Source organism: Palaemon carinicauda, chromosome 2, assembly GCF_036898095.1.
Source record: "Palaemon carinicauda isolate YSFRI2023 chromosome 2, ASM3689809v2, whole genome shotgun sequence".
Taxonomy (NCBI): Eukaryota; Metazoa; Arthropoda; class Malacostraca; order Decapoda; family Palaemonidae; genus Palaemon; species Palaemon carinicauda.
This window is the reverse complement of record NC_090726.1, coordinates 57516497-57537975: the sequence shown is the minus strand read 5'-3', so window position 1 is coordinate 57537975 and position 21479 is coordinate 57516497. Positions and strand designations below refer to the sequence as shown.

The window sequence follows — 21479 nt, the reverse complement described above, 5'->3', positions numbered from 1 at the left end:
GATACTATTTATTATAAATATTTTAAAAAATTAAGTAGAAAAAAAAAAGACCTGACATAAAAATTCATAAAAAAAAAGTTTATACATATATACACAAATCCTTTTAGGAATTGATTCTTGAATGTTTAGGACACATCTTGATGTATTTTGGATGAAGTCAGACCCATGGAGGTGAAGATCTGAAATGAGAAAAAAAGGGTAACTTTTTTTGGCCAAAAAAAATTTGTCCAAATTTCATGAATTTTTTTGGGTACCCAAATGAAATAGGAAGTGGCTAATTTTTTTAGGGAATAAACATATGTTATCCTAAAAATAGAAATATGTAAAAAAAATCTTCATTATTTTGTAAATTACATTTTTGGGCTCAAGCCATGTCGTCCTGATGGAAGTTCCTTAAAGGCAGCTTCCTAGGGTATATTACAACTACGGGCGATATTCCCAGAGAATTTACCTTAAGGTACCCAGAATTCTAACTCCTGGAGCGAGTATCCCTAAAAAGACCTTAGGGATATCGTAAATATCAGTGGACGTATTCTTGACACGCCTCATAGCAATCTATACCCCCGAATAGAGTTAACACTTCGTAGGGGTCAAATGGCAAGAAAACGAAAACGAGAAAGAAAAGGGGGAGAGCCGTTCGTAAGGCCCCTCTCTTCTCCCGTTTTGTAAGCGTGCCCCTGCGCCGATTTCTGGCGCCATCTGCATTCCTTTTTGCGTAGCTTTACAACTCGGTGTTTTTTCCTGTGTTTCTACCAAAATCTTGGATTTACTCTCATATTATGCTTTCTCCAACTTCTTCTGCTTCGGATAAGTTGAGTACTATTTCTTTTATGTATAAATGTAGGCTCTTGTTTAAAATTAAAGTATTTATAAGAGTTATCTTTGATACAAGAGCTGTTCGCCTGCTGGAAGCGTCATGGACGCTGTCGCTCGCTAGAATAGGATTTATTTGTTAGCAAGAGCGACGTTCCCAGCCCCCTGCGCTTTAATATTTAGCTGCTTAGCTTAATTAGGAATTCTGTTATGATGCGTTAGTAGTGCGCCTGGCGAAAGCTTTGCCTAGGCTGACCAACACTAGTCTTCGTAGCCTAGTTATTGGTCCTTGTACTTCCTGCAATGATATTTAGTCTTCCAAGTGTGATTTTATATTGCTTAAAAGCGTTAGGCAACGTTATACATACAGCCCTTTTCGAGTAATTTCCAAGATAGTATTGGAGTGAGTTTCGGTGATTTAGGTAATCGATTCTCTTAGTGCCTAGGCTAGGTTGTCTTAGGTCTTGATAATATTATCTTTTCCCCGTTTGCTCCCTTCTCTTCGGGGAAGGGGCAAACCCTTTCCCTCTGTTTAAGCCTTAGGCTTAACTCTAGTGGTTTGTTTGAATTAATTTTCAAATATAACTATGCTGGAGTAGTACTGTACCTTCCTGCTCCAACTGATTTGGTTCAGAGGGGGACAGTACAGCAGTGTATTAGTCTGAGTCCGTGTTGGTCTAGCGTGGGGCAGAGTCTCCCTTGCTGCCTGACACGGGCATAGGAGGTTTATCCTCCTTGAATCACCTTGGAAGGTTTCGGTAATTATGATCCCTTCGCTCGGTGACCCCTCAGACTTGTCCTCTTTGCTGTTCCGGGTTCGGGATATGTTCCCCTTTCCGGAATAGCAATTCCTTCCTTGCCTTGGTTTTAGGGAGGCAGCCAGTAGTGCCCGGCCTCCCTCCCTGGATCTCTCTGGCTGAGATGAGCTTTCCTTAGTTTGGAATGATCCTTAACCAAGGCAAGGTTGGACAGGACCCTCTGTCCTTCCCTTCTATTTTCCGTTTCCTTTGTGTCAGTCGTCTCACATCCGTACCTAGCATAGGTTGGGATGGGGAGCTGACGTGGTCCCCTGTCGGCCGGCAGAGAGTGCCGACCGGCAGAGGCCCTATCCTTTGAGTGCTGCCCGGTCCTTCCTTGGTCCCCTCAAACCGCTGCCGTCTGTAGTTTCAGTAAGCAGTGGTTAGGAAGCTTGACTTAGTGTCTCCCCTTCCTCTCGGCACTCTTTCGGGTGTCGGGCGCGGAGGTACATAGCCTCTTAGCCCGGCACCCATTCTGTTGTCTTCTCTTGTGTTGTCCTTGCCGTCTGCGGCCTAGTGGCCGGCCGTCGGTAGGGGGGGTGTTCGCTAGTTCTCTTGCTGTCGGTCGGCAGTGGTCTTATGCCCTTTGCTGGCCGGTCTCCTTGCTCACCCTGCCGGCCGCTTTGAGTGGCGGCCGGCAGCCGGACGCTACCTGGAGTGGATGCCAGCCGGCAGGGGTTTACTCACCGCTGCCGGGCCGGCCTGCTACATCACTCGGTTGGCCGGCCACTAAGAGTGATGGCCGGCAGCTGGGTGCCAACCGGGTAGCTATGGACCGGCAACCACTACCGACCGGTTCAGGCATAGGAACTGGAGTTCTCCCCCGTCTGGGTGATCCTAAGTTGCATACTTGAGACCTACCTTTGGAAAAGGGGGGTGGGGGTGCTGACCGGCAAGAGCCGGCCGGCACACCACCCTCATGTACTGTATCAGTTCTTCCCTGTTTAATGTCTTCTACCAGGGGAGAACATGATATAGTAGGTTACAACACTGTCTTCTCTAACTTACTTGTGTTGCCTTGTGCAGTCACTTGGTGTTGCCTTACAGGGATGAAAAGAGAACTCTTTTCATCTTTAGCCAGAATAGTAAAATCTTACCTTAGGTGTGAGCTACACCTAATTTCCCTCGGGAAAATATGATCTTTGGTTATTCTAGCAAAGACTAACCATTTGATTTTAATGGCTGGTGGGCTTCCACAGGTGATTGTGGGGGATTCACAAGTATGTGTCTTTTCCTTATTCTTTGTGGTCTTGCACGACCCGTTGTTGTTGGCCTTACAGATAAGAAAGTGAGTTCTTTCTTGTCTACTATCCGGTATTTTAAAATCATTCCTTAGGGGGGCTACACCTTCTTCCTTTGGAAATTTTCCATTGGTTAATCTGGCATAGATTAACTATACGATTTTATGAATTGGAAGGCTACAACAATTGGGTGTGCGGGAAATACAAGGATGTGTCTTTCCGTTTTGTTATGCTACTGTGCATATCCAGTGATACGTAGTTCACTTGATACTCATGGAAATTTCTTCTCTTTACAGGAGGACCATCCGTAGTGCGGATGTATTTCTGCAACGTCCGCAGTAGGGCTTCTGCGGACATGGTTCTGAAGGAGGCGTGTGGCATGCGCTGTCTCCACGGATGTTCTCCGGTATTGGGTTCCCCAGGTATGTTTCATATGCACTAACCTATCTATTGAGGTTTTTCTTTTCGCTTCGCTCAAAATCCGTTTTCGTCTCCCCTACAACGGTGGATTCAAGGGATATAGCTAGGGAGAAGCTTCGTACCTGGGTGAGGGGCTTTCATAAAATTACCTCTGGACCTTATCTTCCAAATGAGAAGATGAGGGCTTTCTTTTCCTAGGGCATCAACTGTTACAGTGATTCCCCAACCTCAAGAGGAGGTCCCCTTAATTCAGATCCCGTGGATGCTGAAGTCACGGTCGCCTTGCTTAGCATCCAGTTGGACGACAGGATGCCAGACGTGTCCGAACGTCTGGAGGAAGACCTCCTGGCAGAAGGCCAGGATGAAGTTCGAGCTCCGGACAAGGTAGCGGAAGAGGCCGAGAGAGGTCGGCTGCTCCGGTTCAGGTCCTTGAACCTGCTCCCTCAACATCATCTGCTCTCGCAGTAGAGCAGGCCCTCCCTCCATTGTTGGCTTGATCCAACAAAGGCAGAGGGAGAAGAATGGGAAGGCAGCTGCATTGTAACTGCAGGGGCACATCCGGACTGCAAGGTCCGGTGGAAGGAGGTACCAGCTTCAAAGGAAGAGACAGAGCCTAAGGAGGTCGTAGTGATAGACCATGACAGGCTCATGCCTTGCTTTCTTCTTCGATGAAAGAGAGGGGCGTCATGAACTCAAAGGTAGCTGTATTTGAGTAAGAGGCTCCCTCCTTTGTGTCCTCTCCTGCCACAGCCTTCCCCCTTTTTTCGCTGAAAGGGTTTGCGGCGGTTTTGAAACAGTCGAGGCTGGCAAGCCTTTCCCCTCCCTGGTGGAGTGTAAACCCTTGTTGCTGGCCTTTAGAAAGGAAGATTTAGTAAGCAAATCAAGGACTGGAAGGACGTCCATCTTACCTTCTCAGTCCAGATGTGGGAGGCGGATTTTGTCGGATGCCGGTTCGGCGAGATCCTCTCTAAGCTGTCTGGTTTTCTTTTGCGGAGAGAACTCTAGACAAAAGAAAGACTGGCTGCCTCTTTGTCTCTTCAGTCCACGTTGAGACGATGACAAGTGATCCCAAGGTCCATGAAACGTTCATGGTTGTGATCAAGACTCATATGGCCACTGTGACGAAGGATCTCTACAGCTCCGTCAGGGCGAAGAGAACCTGTAGGGAATTCGAGTTCGCCCGGGCTACGATGAGGCACGAGCCAAGGAAACTAATCTCCTCCAACAGTTGGGACAAAGACCTTTTCCCTAGTGAGTCGGTCAAAAAGGTTGATAGGGCCGCCACGGACGATAGAAATCTTCTCCGGGAGTGGGGCCTGTCTACCAAGAGAAATTCTTCCCCGGATGGGGTCCCCAACCTTGGAGGAAGACTAAAAGGATTAGGATACTTTCTCGGCCAGCTAAGTCAAGTAGACATCAGCAGCAACGGCATTTGCTGATGCCCTCAGTGCCCCAGATGGTGGCAAAAACCCCGACCACACTTCAGTGGGTTCCCCAATTCGTGTCGACACAGTCTCCGGCATTCAACCCATCGTTCGAAGGTCAGTCAACTGCTGTCGAACAAGCCTAGAGGAGCAGCCAGAATTTCGTCTAGGCGCCCCTCAAGGAGAAGGGGTTTCATGGGGTGGTCGAGGTCAGAGAGGCAAGACCTCAGGACAACAGTCCGAGCGAGATGATATTGGTAGAAGGGAGTCTCCAACGCTTTTGGGATCGGTGGACCTTCGATCCCTGGGTCCACAGCCTACTCAAGAAGGGACTGGGCTGGAGCTGGTACAGCACTCCATCCCCATACCCTCGGCGTTTTTCCGATACTCCACCCCCGTTCTGGAGGAGTTCATTCATGAACTGTTAGAGGAAAAGTGATCCGAAGGGTAAAGTCCATCTAATTCCAAGGGAGGCTGTTTTGTGTTCCCAAGAAAGACTCGAAAATCTCGGAGTCATTCTGGACTTGTCGCCACTTAACAGGTTCATAGCGAACTACAGGTTCAAGATGCTAACAATACAACACATAAGGACCTTACTGCCCAAGAGGGCAATTACCGCCTCCATAGTTTTGTCAGACGCCTATCGGCACGTTCCAATCTATTGTCGATTCCCCTCCTACCTAAGGTTAAGGCTACAACGAAGACTATACGTCTTCAAAGCCATGCCTCTCGGGCTTAAATAGCCCCAAGGATTTTCACGATGCTTGCGAACGTAGTTCTCAGTCAATTACGCCTAAAGGGAATTCAGGTAGTAGCCTACCTGGATTTTTGGCTGGGGTGGCAGCACCCAGGACAGAATGCTTGCAAGCTTCCCTGTATGTGATCTATTTCCTAGATTATCTAGGCTTCAAGATCAACAGGAAAAGGTCTCAACTTCCTCCATCTCTAAGTTCCGGTGGGTGTGAATCCACTGGGACCTAATGTCACACCGTTTTCTCCGTCATGGCGGAGAAAAGAAAGGAGATAGCTGGTTCTGTCAAGAGACTTCTAAATTCCGTATGGATATCAGATGCGAACTGGAGAGTGTACTGGGGTCTCTCCAGTTTACTTCGGTGACAGACCCGGTGCTAAGAGCACAGCTAAAGGATGCAACCGGAGATTGGAGTAGTTATGCATCAGATGCGCGAAGAGATCTGAGAAGACCAGTTCCGCTTCGTCGAAATACTCTTCTCAGGCCTTGGTCCCAAGCCAGACTCCTTAGGAAGTCGGTTCTTCTTCATCCACCTCCCCCGTCGGTGACGAGTCACCCAGACGCCTCGAAGGAGGGATGGGGAGTTCACTCTTATCAGAAAAAGGCCCAAGGGTCTTGGTCCAGTCTATTCAAGACCTCTCACAGTCATTTTCGAGAGACTATGACAGTCCTTCTTTCCTTCAAGAAAGTCTCCCCGCATCGCTCGATCCACATTAGGTTGGTGCTGGACAGCGGGGGAGTTGTGAGATACTTGAATCGACAAGGATCAAGGTCGCCACCTCTCAACCAGGTGATGTTGGCCATCTTCCGATTTGGGGGAAGAAGAATGGTACCTGTCAGTAGTTCACCTTTAAGGAGTCCGCAATGTGACAGCGGACGCTCTATCCAGGTTCACACCGATAGAGTCGGAATGGTCCCTAGACGCAGGACCATTCTCCTTCATTCTGAGTCAAGTCCCAGAACTGCGGCTAGACCTCTTTGCGACGAAAGACAACAAGAAGTTGCCCCTGTATGTGTCCCCGTACGAGGACCCCTTGGCGGAAGCAGTGGACGCGATGTCCCTCGACTGGAAACAGATGGTTCAGGATTTATCTGTTCCCTCCTTACAACCTTCTGTTGAGGGTCCTCAACAAACTGAGATCATTTAAGGGAGTAGCGTGGCAGTAGTGGCCCACAAATGACCGAACAGTGTGGGGTTCCCTCTGGCATTGGAACTACGATTGGAGTTTCGTCGCTACCAGATCCAGTTCTGACCCAGTGAGTCCAGAAGTCAATTGTCTGCGCTCATCACAGAAAACCCGGACCCAGCAGCTCATGATTTCTTTCCTTAATCAGGTGAGAAAGTGTTTCGGGATGTCGAAAGCCAGTACGGACTTCCTAAAGGATTATAAGTGCAAACCTTTTATAAGGCAATATGAGTCATCTTGGAGAGAATGGGTAGCCCTTGTCAGACGAAGATTCCGCAGGAGATCACGACGGACTTCTGCTTGTCTTTCTTCATCCATCTCCATGGTTATGGATCGGTATCTAACACGATTTTATCATGTAGGCCTGCTTTGACAAGATCCATTCTATATGCCTTCCAGGTCGACCTCGCTAACGAGATCTCTTATAAAAGTTCCGAAAGCCTGCGCTAGGCTCAGACCTTTAGCACCTCCAAAGCCCAATTCATGGTCTTTAGAAAAGTTCTTCATGTTGCTTCACTGTTGAACAATAAGGAGTGTGCGTTAAAGGATTTTGACCCATAAGTTATCCTCCTTTTTGCACTCGCGTCCGGGGCCAGGGTTAGTGAGATCATACCCCTCTCGAGAGAGGAAGGTCGTGTTCAGTCCCTGGATGGGTGAACTGAACCTATTTCCGGATCCTACGTTTCTCACCAAGAACGAGTTACCCACCATCAGGGTGGGGTCCCTGAAGAATCTGCCCTCTGAAAGAAGATGCATCTCTATGTCCAGTAGAATGCCTAAAGGTCTATCTTCGTAGAACTTCAGACTTCAAGGATGGCCATCTGGCCAGGGGAGAAACGTCAGGCTCAAAATTTATTACTGAAATAACTCAGGGCGAAAATCACATATCTTATTCGCAGAGCGGATCCTGACTGTTCACCCACAGGTCACGATCCGAGGAAAGTTGCTTCATCCTTAAACTTCTTTAGTTGTAGGGATTTTGGACATCTTCGTTCGTACACTGGCTGGAAGTCTTCCAGAGTGTTCTTTCGTCACTATGCGAAGCAAGTGCAGCAACTAAGAGGTTCTGTGGTGGCAGTGGGTTGCGTCGTTAACCCTGCTGTTTAACTCTGCGAGGAACAGTAACTTAATTGGGACAATTAATTCCAGGGTGAGTATGTAGTCACATGTTTGTACTACATACTATGTGAGGGTACTGGGTGACCCACGTTGACTGTTCCACTTTCAAAGGTGAACCCAGCATAAGTGCAAACATGCGTGCCAGAGCGTTTCTAACGCTAATGTGACTAATTAGTAAAACAGACTTTTGACTTTGATACTTTGGTATCTTAAAAGTGGCTCAATGTTTTTTCTTTCAGACAAACAAGTTGCTGTTTACTATCATACTTATGCTTAAAGTTTTAGTTATCCTCCTCTTATATATAGATATATATATATATATGAGTGTGGTTAACCTGTTTGTTTATTGTCTGTCAATAAACTGGTTCTTGAGAACCTTGCGTCTCCTTCACCTGTGAGCATTCATTCTATGTATATTTACCCGGGATAATTCTAATAGAATGTTCCCTTATGCAAGCTAATATTGCATTGGTTTATGCTTCCCCTTAGCTGGAGGACTCCATCCCATAAAGGGATGGTGGCGGATTTACGAGTTTCCTCCTAAGCGGATATGAACCTTTGTCCAATACGTGTTTTGAGCGGAGGACTGGTCGATATTTCATATTGACACAGTGATTCTTTTCGAACTTCGCTTTACCAGTATGGGGTGAGACCACTATACTCGCTTGCCTGGGGTTCATACTTAGATATATGTACTCTTCGAGACTTTCCCAGAGTCTAGTAAGACTCTTCCCTGTTGGGGGCAGGAAGCTCTATCATGGTTTATGATTAGTTGAAAAGATGTATGACGGTAACATCTTAGGTCTCTAGGTCGCGTCGACTGGGGGAAATATTTCCGAGGTGTACGGCACATTTTGAGAATCCACAGATACAGTAATGCTCTGGTATACTTCCATCAGGACGACATGGCTTGAGCCCAAAAAACGGATTTTGAGCGAAGCGAAAAATCTATTTTTGGGTAAGATGGCCATGTCGTCCTGATGGACCCGCCCTTCCCTTTCAATGAAAAGGGCCGTAGGATCCCTCCCTACATACAGTATCTGTAGCACCTCGTGTTTCGCTACAAGGAATGCAGATGGCGCCAGAATCGGCGCAGGGCACGCTTACAAAACGGGAGAAGAGAGGGCCTTACGAACGGCTCTCCCCTTTTCTTTCTCGTTTTCGTTTTCTTGCCATTTGACCCCTACGAAGTGTTAACTCTATTCGGGGTATAGATTGCTATGAGGCGTGTCAAGAATACGTCCACTGATATTTACGATATCCCTAAGGTCTTTTTTAGGGATACTCGCTCCAGGAGTTAGAATTCTGGGTACCTTAAGGTAAATTCTCTGGGAATATCGCCGTAGTTGTAATATACCCTAGGAAGCTGCCTTTAAGGAACTTCCATCAGGACGACATGGCCATCTTACCCAAAAATAGATTTTTCGCTTCGCTCAAAATCCGTTTTATATCAGGGGCCATATCTAAAGGTAATTTTTTGAGTACTTAGAAATTCCGTAAAAAAATACATATATTTAATATATAATATGATATTTATGCAGGTAAAAATATACCAAAATATCACAAATTCTATAGGGAACAAGAATATATATAGATAGGGCAGCTTACGCTTCGGATATGTCCACAAAATGGCCGCCAACCACACTGACTCAGACTCCCTAATCTGCCACTTGAAATGTAGGAAGGGTATGTCAATTTCAAGGTGTTATTTACTAATCTAATTATTATTGGATATGCATAAAAATTGTATGGTGGGTTGCTGGATAATTGTCGATTATTTTACGACTATAAAATTAAAATTCTGACCCAAAAAAATTTTTTTGAAGGGAAATAAAATCGAAAAAAAAAATGTAAAACAATATTTTAGCTAAAAAAATTTGATGATATTCAATCAAAAAAAAAGTAAACAAAATTTTCCGACAAATAAACATCTAGAGGAATCATTACTCTGTGATAGTTCCTTAGTACGTAGTAATTTTGAAAGAATTGGGAAAAAACGAAAAAATGGCAATCACCGGAAAATCGAACACATACCTATATATACGCCATATCTGGCTAAAAAAAAGATAGGCATGGGTAGCCAGATCATCTAGAAACACTTTCCAACACTATAAAAATATAAGTTTTGCGACACTACTTGCCAATTCCTTACGGTAACATGACTAAGCAAAAAAATGCAAAACAAATAAAAAGGGGCACTCGCGGAAAAATGGCTAACATTCTAATATACGGCATTTCAGAAAAAAAAAATTCAGCCACGTGCTAGGCAAACCATCAAGGCACATTTTCCGACAAATAAACATCTAAATGAATAATTACTCTGTGATAGTTCCTTAGTACGTAGTAATTTTGAAAGAAATGGGAAAAAACGAAAAAATGGCAATCACAGGAAAATCGAACACATACCTATATATACGCCATATCTGGCTAAAAAAAGAAGATAGGCATGGGTAGCCAGATCATCTAGAAACACTTTCCAACACTATAAAATTATAAGTTTTGCGACACTACTTGCCAATTCCTTACGGTAACATGACTAAGCAAAAAAATGCAAAACAAATAAAAAGGGGCACTCGTGGAAAAATGGCCATTCTAATATACGGCATTTCAGAAAAAAAAAATTTCAGCCACGTGCTAGGCAAACCATCAAGGCATATTTTCCGACAAATAAACATATAAATGAAATATTACTCTGTGATAGTTCCTTAGTACGTAGTAATTTTGAAAGAAATGGGAAAAAACGAAAAAATGGCAATCACAGGAAAATCGAACACATACTTATATATACGCCATATCTGGCTAAAAAAAAAATAGGCATGGGTAGCCAGATCATCTAGAAACACTTTCCAACACTATAAAAATATAAGTTTTGCGACACTACTTGCCAATTCCTTACGGTAACATGACTAAGCAAAAAAATGCAAAACAAATAATAAGGGGCACTCGCGGAAAAATGCCCAACATTCTAATATACGGCATCTCAGATAAAAAAAAAAGACATGCACGTGTTAGCCCAACCATCAAGGCACACTTTCTAACACATAAACATGAAAAAAAAATCAATAATATACGGCAATTCCTTACTACGTAGTAAATTTTTACAAATATTGAAAAAAAAACAGAAATTGGCAACCGCAGTTAAATACCCAATATACCAATAACTACGTCGTATCTGACAAAAACAAAATCACGCATGGGTAGCCAGATCATCTAGACACACTTTCCAACACTAAAAAAGCAAAAGTTTTACGACACTATTTCGCAATATCTTACGGAAAAATGACTTGGCAAAAAAATGAAAAAAAATGAAAAAGGGACACTCGCGGTAAAATGCCCGACATTCTAATATACGACATCTCAGATAGAAAAAAAAGACATGCACGTGTTAGCCCAACCATCAAGGCACACTTTCTAACACATAAACATGAAAAAAAAATGAATAATATACGGCAATTCCTTACTATGTAGTAATTTTTACAAATATTGAAAAAAAAACAGAAATTGGTAACCGCAGTTAAATACCCAATATACCAATAACTACGTCGTATCTGACAAAAACAAAGTCATGCATGGGTAGCCAGATCATCTAGACACACTTTCCAACACTAAACAAGCAAAAGTTTTACGACACTATTTGGCAATATCTTACGGAAAAATGACTTGGCAAAAAAATGAAAAAAAATGAAAAAGGGGCACTCGCGGTAAAATGGTCCTCGTGGTGATGAACGACATTTTAACTAAAAAAAAAAAAACATGCACATGGTAGCCAAACAGTCCACCAAGACTTTCCACAACTGATAACCTATACAAGTTGCACCATTCTACGACAATTTCATAATACGTAATAACTTTGATAATTATGCAAACTACCTTAGAAGGGTAAACTCGGACGCGAACGACCCCGACGCGTCTCAGAAATCGGGGAAGGAGTACAGCTACAGCAATGCACATCTGGACACTACTAGAGCGTGTAGGGGAGACACCTCCTGCAGGTCGATCACCCACAAATTCAGTCACGGGGGTGAGTCACGTGAGAAAAACCTGTTTTTTTTTGACGCTCGGGGTCGCAAACGACCCATCGTACCTATCCAGGGTTAAAGTGAGTGATAATGTTGTGGATAGTGTTGCGCTTGAGGGTTCGTCTGTTCGTGCCTGTCGTCCTCCTAGTCCGGGACCTCTTGCAAGCTCCCAAGTCCAGGGGAGAAGCAATGTCGTACGACAAATGGGTTCGAGAGGCTTTAATCAGCGAACAGACGTTCCCTCCGTGGTATCGGGCGTATCTACCCAAGATCGCCCCTGCCTAACAAAGACGAGAGAGCCCATTTATACCTCGTCTTCGGAAGGTGTTTCTCGAAAGAAACCATGGACCAAGGTCTCACGACCGTTAAAGCGCAAGTCGGTCCCTTCCGCGCAGTTGTAGCCACTGGGTCAGTTCGGACTCGCTGCAGTCATCCGATGACTGCTCACCTCCTAAGAGAGGCAAAGCGGTACCGCTTCAGACTGTTACACCGTCTGTCGCCGCACCTGCTCCTGTAGACCCTAAGTGGTCTTTACTGCAAGACATGCAGTCTCAACTAACGTCGCTTATGCAGGACTTTCGTGCGGAGAAGGTTGCTGCCGCACCAGCTAGTGCAGCTCCTTGCCTACAACCACCCACACGTTCGGTTGTGCGTCCTGGGGACGCTGAGGTAACCTTCTCACGCACTCCAGTTGAGAGAGTTCCGCCACCCATGCGTTCCAGTGTGATCTGCCAGCCGCATGTTGACGTTCAGCGCCGCACGGAGGTATCCGTTGACGTTCGGGAGGTTCAACAACCGTCAGAGTTGTTTTGTTTTGACGCGGTGCGTCAACCTCCGCAACCCAGTGTGGTTGCCACCGCTCACCCACATCGGTCTAGACAGTCTGGAGTAGACGCTGTGCGTCCCCGAGCTACTATGGTTGTTGCCAGCTCACAGACTGGGCAGCAGTTCCATGACGTTGCGTCCGGCTCAGTCACGCATGCACCCGTGCGGCTGGACTCAGCCAACCAGCCGTTACCCACTCCGTTGCCGTTCCCTCATCAGTTATCGGATGAGGGACTTTCTGATGATGGTGCTGCACATGAAGATGAACCGCACTCAGAACTGGACGAGCCTAAGTCTACGCAACCCTCTTTGGACTTTAGGAAAGTTTTGGCCCTGTTCAAAGAGATGTTTCCGGACCAGTTTGTGTCTGTAGCTCCGCGTTCACCTCCGTCAGAGTTTGTGTTTGGCATGCCGTCAACCACTCCTGCCTTTACTAGACTCGTCCTCGCACGCTCGTCCAAGAGAGCTTTGCGAGTGATTGGAGAATGGCTGCAGTCCAAAAAGAGTTTAGGGAAGACAGCTTTTACGTTTCCCCCTGCTAGACTCTCTTCTAGATCGAGCGTCTGGTATGCCACGGGAGAAGTTCTCGGCTTGGGAGTTCCTGCCTCTGCCCAGGGCGACTTCTCAAGTCTTGTAGACTCTCCCCGCCGCCTAGCCATGAGACGCTCGAAGATATGTTGGTCATCTTCGGACCTGGACCACCTTTTGAAAGGGATATTTAGAGCCTTCGAGGTATTTAACTTCTTAGACTGGTGTCTAGGAGCTCTAAGCAGAAAGATCTCTCCGACGGAGAAGGAGACTTCCTTGCTCATTATGTCCTGCATGGACAAGGCCATACGTGATGGGTCTAATGAGCTTGCTGCATCCTTTGTGTCCGGAGTCCTTAAGAAGCGTGAAAACCTGTGCCTTTCAGCTGGAGTTACACCATGCCAGAGATCCGAACTTCTGTTTGCTCCTCTTTCTAAGTGCCTTTTTCCAGAGGACCTAATTAAGGAGATTGCCGCTTCTTTGATACAGAAGGATACTCACGATCTTGTTGCGTCCTCTGCTCGCAAAGCCACCCCTTTGCCTACCTTGTCAGCTAGACCAAGGATGGACACTCCAGCGTCCCGTTTTATTCCGCCCTTTCGTGGCAGAGCCTCCAGCAGAGGAGGTGCTCGTGCCGAAGGGAGACGTGGAAAGAAGAAAGGAAACAAGTCCTTTAAGGGCAGAGTCTGACTGCCAACTTCTTCAGACAGCAGTGGGAGCCAGACTCAAGAACTTCTGGCAGACCTGGGAAAAGAGAGGCGCAGATGCACAATCTGTGAAGTTGCTCAGAGAGGGGTACAAGATCCCGTTGGTACGAAAACCCCCTCTAGCAACGTCCCCCATCGATCTCTCTCCCAGGTACAGAGAGGAAGACAAGAGACGAGCATTGAAACAGGAAGTGTCTCTCTTACTAGAGAAGGGAGCGGTAGTCAAAGTCCTGGACCATCAAACCCCAGGATTCTACAACCGTCTCTTCTTGGTGTCCAAGAAGACAGGAGGGTGGAGGCCGGTGCTAGACGTCAGTGCGCTGAATGTCTTTGTCACAAAGCAGACGTTCTCCATGGAGACCACAAAGTCGGTTCTAGCAGCGGTCAGAAGGGAAGACTGGATGGTCTCGTTAGACCTAAGGGACGCCTACTTCCACGTCCCCATCCACCCGGACTCCCAACCTTTTCTGAGATTCGTTTTCGAAAAGGTTGTCTACCAGTTTCAAGCCCTGTGCTTTGGCCTAAGCACAGCTCCTCTTGTGTTTACGAGGCTGATGAGGAATGTAGCCAAATTCCTTCATTTAGCGGACATCCGAGCCTCCCTCTATTTGGACGACTGGCTTCTCAGAGCTTCTTCCAGTCGTCGCTGTCTGAAGGATCTAAAGTGGACTCTAGATCTGACCAAGGAATTGGGTCTCCTTGTCAATATGGAAAAGTCACAAGTGGTCCCATCCCAAACTATTGTGTATTTAGGGATGGAGATTCACAGTCTAGCTTTTTGGGCTTTTCCGTCGGCCCCCAGAACAAGCCAAGCCCAGTTATGCATCCAGAACATGCTGAAGAAGGAACGATGTTCAGTCAGGAAGTGGATGAGTCTGATAGGGACGCTATCATCCCTGGAACAGTTCGTAGCATTAGGAAGACTACACCTCCGTCCTCTTCAATATCACCTAGCATTTCACTGGAAAAAGGACAAGACGCTAGAAGCGGTCTCGATCCCCATTTCCGAGAAGATGAAGTCTTGGCTGACATGGTGGAAGGACAGTATCAGCCTCAGAGAGGGTCTGCCCCTGGCTGTTCAGACTCCCAACCACGTTCTCTTCTCGGACGCATCGGACGTAGGCTGGGGCGCGACATTAGACGGTCGGGAATGCTCGGGAATTTGGAACTCGAGTCAAAGGACAATGCATATCAACTGCAAGGAGCTACTGGCAGTACATCTGGCCTTGAAAAGCTTCAGGTCTCTCCTTCAAGGCAAAGTGGTGGAGGTGAACTCGGACAACACCACGGCTTTGGCGTACATCTCCAAGCAAGGAGGGACCCACTCACTGACGTTGTACGAGATCGCAAGGGACCTCCTCACCTGGTCAAAAGGTCTAAACATATCGCTAGTTACGAGGTTCATCCAAGGCAACTTGAATGTCATGGCAGATTGTCTCAGTCGGAAGGGACAAATTCTTCCAACAGAATGGACCCTCCACAAGGATGTATGCAAGAGTCTTTGGGCACCCTGGGGCCAGCCGACCATAGATCTCTTCGCAACCTCGATGACCAAGAGGCTCCCAATATATTGCTCACCAATCCCGGACCAAGCAGCAGTTCATATAGATGCCTTTCTCCTAGATTGGTCACATCTAGATCTATATGCATTCCCTCCGTTCAAGATTGTCAACAAGGTACTGCAGAAGTTCGCCTCTCACGAAGGGACAAGGTTGACGCTAGTTGCTCCCCTCTGGCCCGCGAGAGAATGGTTCACCGAGGTACTTCGATGGCTAGTAGACGTTCCCAGAACGCTTCCCCTAAGGGTGGACCTTCTACGTCAGCCACACGTAAAGAAGATACACCAAGGCCTCCACGCTCTTCGTCTGACTGCCTTCAGACTATCGAAAGACTCGAGAGCTAGAGGCTTTTCGAAGGAGGCAGCCAGAGCGATTGCTAGAGCAAGGAGAACATCCACCCTTAGAGTCTACCAATCGAAGTGGGAAGTCTTCCGAAACTGGTGCAAGTCAGTATCCGTATCCTCGACCAGTACCTCTGTAACTCAAATAGCTGACTTCCTCTTATATCTGAGGAAAGAACGATCTCTTTCAGCTCCCACTATCAAGGGTTACAGAAGCATGTTGGCATCAGTCTTCCGTCACAGAGGCTTAGATCTTTCCAACAATAAAGATCTACAGGACCTCCTTAAGTCTTTTGAGACCACGAAAGAGCGTCGTTTGGTTACACCTGGTTGGAATTTAGACGTGGTACTAAGATTCCTCATGTCAGACAGGTTCGAGCCGCTACAGTCAGCCTCCCTGAAAGATCTCACCTTAAAGACTCTTTTCCTGGTTTGCTTAGCCACAGCTAAAAGAGTCAGTGAGATTCATGCCTTCAGCAAGAACATCGGTTTCTCATCTGAAACGGCTACATGTTCTCTACAACTTGGTTTTCTAGCCAAAAACGAGCTGCCTTCTCGACCTTGGCCAAAATCGTTCGATATTCCAAGCTTATCGAATATGGTTGGAAATGAACTAGAAAGAGTCTTATGCCCTGTGAGAGCTCTTAAGTTCTATTTAAAACGAACTAAACCTTTACGAGGCCCGTCTGAAGCTTTATGGTGTTCAGTTAAGAAACCATCTTTGCCTATGTCAAAGAATGCTTTATCCTATTTTATCAGACTGTTAATACGAGAAGCTCATTCCCATCTGAATGAGGAAGACCAAGCTTTGCTGAGGGTAAGGACACACGAAGTTAGAGCTGTCGCAACTTCCGTGGCCTTTAAACAAAATAGATCTCTGCGAAGTATTATGGACGCTACCTATTGGAGAAGCAAGTCAGTGTTCGCGTCTTTTTATCTTAAGGATGTCCAGTCTCTTTACGAGGACTGCTACACTCTGGGACCATTCGTAGCAGCGAGTGCAGTAGTGGGTGAGGGCTCAACCACTACAATTCCCTAATTCCATAACCTTTTTAATCTTTCTCTTGAAATGTTTTTTATTGTTGTTTTTGGGTTGTCCGGAAGGCTAAGAAGCCTTTCGCATCCTGGTTGATTTGGCGGGTGGTCAAAGTCATTTCTTGAGAAGCGCCTAGATTAGGGGTTTTGATGAGGTCCTGTTGTATGGGTTGCAACCCTTGATACTTCAGATCCTAGGGGTCGATCAGCATTCTGAGAGGATCGCGAGGCTCCGTAAGGAAGACGTACTTAAAAAGGCAGAGTAATTGTTCAAGTCGACTTCCTTACCAGGTACCTATTTATTTTGTTTTTGTTATTTTGATAACTTCTAAAATGAAATAAAATTCTTAGCTCATAATGTAAACATATAATGCTGGTCTCTACCCACCCCCCTGGGTGTGAATCAGCTATTATAATCACCGGCTAAGTTTAATATTGAAAAATGTTATTTTTATAATAAAATAAATTTTTGAATATACTTACCCGGTGATTATAAATTAAAGGACCCTCCCTTCCTCCCCAATAGAGACGCAGTGGAACGAGGAGAAAATTGAGTTCTTTGTTTACATTGAGTACTGGGTATCTGGACGACAGATGGCGCTGTTGGGCACACCCGCAACCTGTGTAGCGATCGCTGGCGAATTTTACCTTAGAGTTTTCTGTCGAGCAACAGAGTTGCAGCTATTATAATCACCGGGTAAGTATATTCAAAAATTTATTTTATTATAAAAATAACATATTGTTGAAATTTGATTTTGGTTTAGGAGGGGGATTTGCCTATGGAAGCTATAAAGCATTAGAAGTCCATGCCTAATACCATTTTCACATATCTAAGCTTAAACATATCCTCTTTAGGTATTATTGAGAATGCATTCGTGGTTTTTACTACTGAAAGTCTTCAGGTTATCAGATTGGATTACTGTAATCTAAAAAGTAATGTTTTATTTTTAAGATATTCACAGTTTAAACTTGGAGTTTTTTTTTTATTATCTCAGAACTAAAAGGTTATGATTTTAGCATTGGAGTTTTTTTTTTATTATCTCAGAACTAAAAGGTTATGATTTTAGCATTAGCAAATTTGCTTTTATAATAAACATAGGATAAATATATTGATGGATGGCATGCTTTTTTTCTGTAATGTGTGTTTTGAAGGTGGGGAGATGAATATATCTTTACCTATTTTCAGAACTAATTATTTAAAGAGTGAATGCTAGAATCAGTTTTTCCACATCCCTCTTTTTTGGTAGGAAAGTCATTGAAACTTTAGAGAAAGGATTATGTGGTTAAGACTGTAAAGTTTTATTTGAACTAGACAAATATCTAAGTAGAAGTTCCTAGTTAGGTTCTAAATTTAGGTTGTCAGTGGATCTCTTTCCTAGAATGCAACGCTGTTTCTAGTTAAGGGTTAGTCACACAGCAAGTTAGATTTGAGTCAGAGGAAGATTGTAAAAGTTTTAATTTATAAAGTGATAGTCAAGCTAACTCTATTTCTGTAAACTTTTCTCTTATGAAAGGATTTTTGACAATAGCTAAAGGGCATACCAAGTTGGTTTGTACAAGGCTTTATTTGAAAGAAACTTGTTTTGTATGAAAAATTTACAGGGCAATGGGTTCTGTAGTAACTCTGGTGGATATGGTTCTAGGTGAGTATAGAAATAATGAATTTTATAATTAGAATTATGTTTTTGTATCTTTACTAGGTTGTATGAGTTCCGCATTCATCATACCATGGGATAATTTGGAGTGTTCTACAAGAGTGAAAGAGATAGACTGTCTTGTGGAAATGACTATAACCATCAAATGAGGCAATGGCCTTGCTTAATATTTATTCACTTCAAAGGAAGATGAAAAGGAAGGTGCCATATATCCTGATAGTGCTTTTTCTTATTTTTGGATATTATGGAGGTAAGCCAGCAAAACAAAAGAATATTTAAATCTGCCCTTACATTATTTATATTGTGTATTTAAAGTAATAAGATAACTTAGTCCCTGAATCACATTGCCTGGATCACTCATATGTTCAAGTAAACTTTAGAGCAGAAACACTTTGCAAGTTTGAACCTATGTCACTAAGGTTTATAAATTATTACTTATGAGAAATACTGAATGTTCCTACACAAATACAAACCATCACCCTTTACATAGGAGAATGATAACAGTGAAGTTGGGAATACGGCAATTTAAAACTTACTATGAGGTGTTAACGACAGACAGCAGGGAGGTGAACCTCCACTGGCTCACTGACAACTCACTCAATTATCAGCCATCAGTGGGAATGAACGTTCTCTGAAGAAATATTGAAATCTTTCTAATTCTTACTTTTTCTATTGCCATTGTATTTGACTTTGTGTGGTTGTGGTTATTTTTATCCCAGCGGCAATAGTAGGAAACTTAAGGGCCTGTAAGTTCTTCAAATAGTGGCATTTGAAAACCATCGGGGATTTCCAACCCGTGTACTTCTTAAGGTCATCAAAATCCATGTTCTGAAAGTAATTGATGGAGGTGGCGACAGCCCGGATATCATGTGCATGTGGAAAAGATTCCGGGTTAGCTTGTTTGATAAAATAAAGGATTTGCTGTCTGATGCCTTGGATGGAAATAGTACCCCCTTGTTCCCTGACAAACAAGGGGCCAGAAGAGCGTGATGCAGTCCTAGCTAAAAAGGCCCGAAGCGTAGCGACAGGACACAAAGAAGCATCTTGGGGTAGAGGAATAATTTTCCAGGGGGACCACCTATTTTGTGGGTCCTCATTCTAGGCTAAGAAAGCTCTATCTGGAGAGAGTAGTACTTCTGATGGGAGGAAAGCTAGGTTTTCAGGATTATGGGAGAGAGCTGCTAATTCTGAGATTCTAGCACCTGAGGCCATGGCTGTGAGAAATAAGGTCTTCATAAGAAGCGATATGTAAGAGCAGGATTCGTTATCAGTGTCTGACGCGAGCTTGAGGACGTCGTTCAGAAACCACGAGACCTTTTGTGGACGAACAGAAGGTCTGAGCCTAGCACAGGCTTTTGGAATGGATGAAAAATAGGAATCTGCTTGGTCAATATTGAAACCCACATAGAAGATCTTTTTCAAAGCTGATTTGATCGTGGTTATAGTACTAGCTGCGAGGCCCTTGTCAAAAAGGGACCGAAAGAACGAAATGGCCAGGTTCGGGGTCATTCGAGTTTCTTCTGAATTTTTTAGAAATTCCTCTAGTTTCTTAACCGCCGAATCATATTGTCTAAGTGTGGAGTCTCTCTTGTCTGATTCAATAAAGAGGACATTTTCCAGGTCAATATTTGCATCCTTATGGGCTGCAAATTTCATGAAATCCACAAAGTTAGGGTTTGCGCTATCCTTGAGGAATCTGACACAGTCCGTGTTTGGACCACTTGGGTCAGCTTGGGGAATGGGATCCGGAACAGGCGAAGTTTCAACTCTAGGAGGAGAGGAAACCAGCTGCTTTTCGGCCACTGAGGTGCTACCAAAGCCACCTTTCCGTGGAAGGAGCATAGCTTTGGTAAAACTTTCATCTGAAGATTCACCGGAGGGAATAGGTAAATCTTCTTCCAACGGTTTCAATCCAGGGCTAATGCGTCCATAGCACAAGCCCGAGGGTCCAGGTTCGGGGCCACGTAACAGGGAAGTTTGTGGTTGAGCTGCGTCGCAAACAAGTCTACCTGGAGACCGGGAACCAGTCTGGAGATCCACCGGAATGAATTCATGTCTAGGGACCATTCTGATTCTAGTGGTTTTGTCCTGGATAGTGAGTCCGCTATCACGTTCTGGACTCCTGCGAGGTGAGTGGCTGACAGGAACCAGTTCTTTTCGGTTGCCAAGGTAAAGATTGTGACCAGGACTTTATTTAGATTGGGAGATTTTGATTCGCCTCTGTTTATGCAGTGAACTACTGCCGTGCTGTCGGAGACTATCCTGATGTGAGTGGAGCGTGGAGGGGATAGTCGTTTTAAGGTCAGTAACACTGCCATGGCCTCTAACACGTTGATGTGGAACTGTTTCATCGCAGGGGACCAAGAGCCCTGAAACATCTGGTGTTTGTAATAGCCCCCCCAACCACTGAGAGACGCGTCTGTGTGAATCGTCACCCGTGGAGGAGGGAATTGCAGAGGGACCGATTTGGAGAGGTTCTCTGGTTTTGACCATGGCCGGAGTCTTCGAACTAAGTCTGAGGGGATCTTCGATATCTTGTCTTGTAATCGGGTTGTAGCTCTCTTTCTCCAAACTCGGTTGATGTCTTTGAGTTTGGCCTTCAATAAGAGGTCTGTCACTGAAGCAAATTGGAGTAAGCCTAGAACTCTTTCTATGGCTCTTCTTGAAATCTGTTTGTTCCTGATGAAGTGTCTTGTCTTCGAAGCTATCTCTTTGACCTTTTTGGGAGGAAGAGACAGTTCGTGACTTGTGAGGTCCCAGCGGATGCCTAACCATTCGAATTTGCTTGCTGGTTGTAGGTGAGATTTCTGTAAGTTGACTTGGAATCCTACCTTGTGCAGAAACTGAACCACTTTGGTTGTAGCCTTGTGGCAGTCTTGAATCGTCCGTGCCCAGATGAGCCAGTCGTCCAGATAAGCTATCACCATGATTCGATGGCTCCTGAGCTGTTCCAGCACCGTCTCCCCTAACTTTGTAAATATCCTGGGGGCGATGCTGAGGCCGAAGGGCATCACTTTGAACGCATAAGATTTCTTGCCTAGGCGGAAGCCGAGGTAAG

At 45.1% G+C, this 21479-nt stretch overlaps 1 protein-coding gene across 1 annotated transcript in view; it reads left to right on the top strand.

Annotated features, from left to right (window-relative positions):
- Positions 1-21479, top strand: part of GlcAT-I (Glucuronyltransferase I) — a 122086-nt gene that overhangs the window by 11828 nt on the left and 88779 nt on the right. The window contains exon 2 of the mRNA XM_068356059.1: positions 18467-18671. Within this exon, the coding sequence (XP_068212160.1) occupies positions 18575-18671 (97 nt within the window). The 5' untranslated portion in view covers positions 18467-18574. The remainder of the gene's footprint in view (positions 1-18466; positions 18672-21479) is intronic.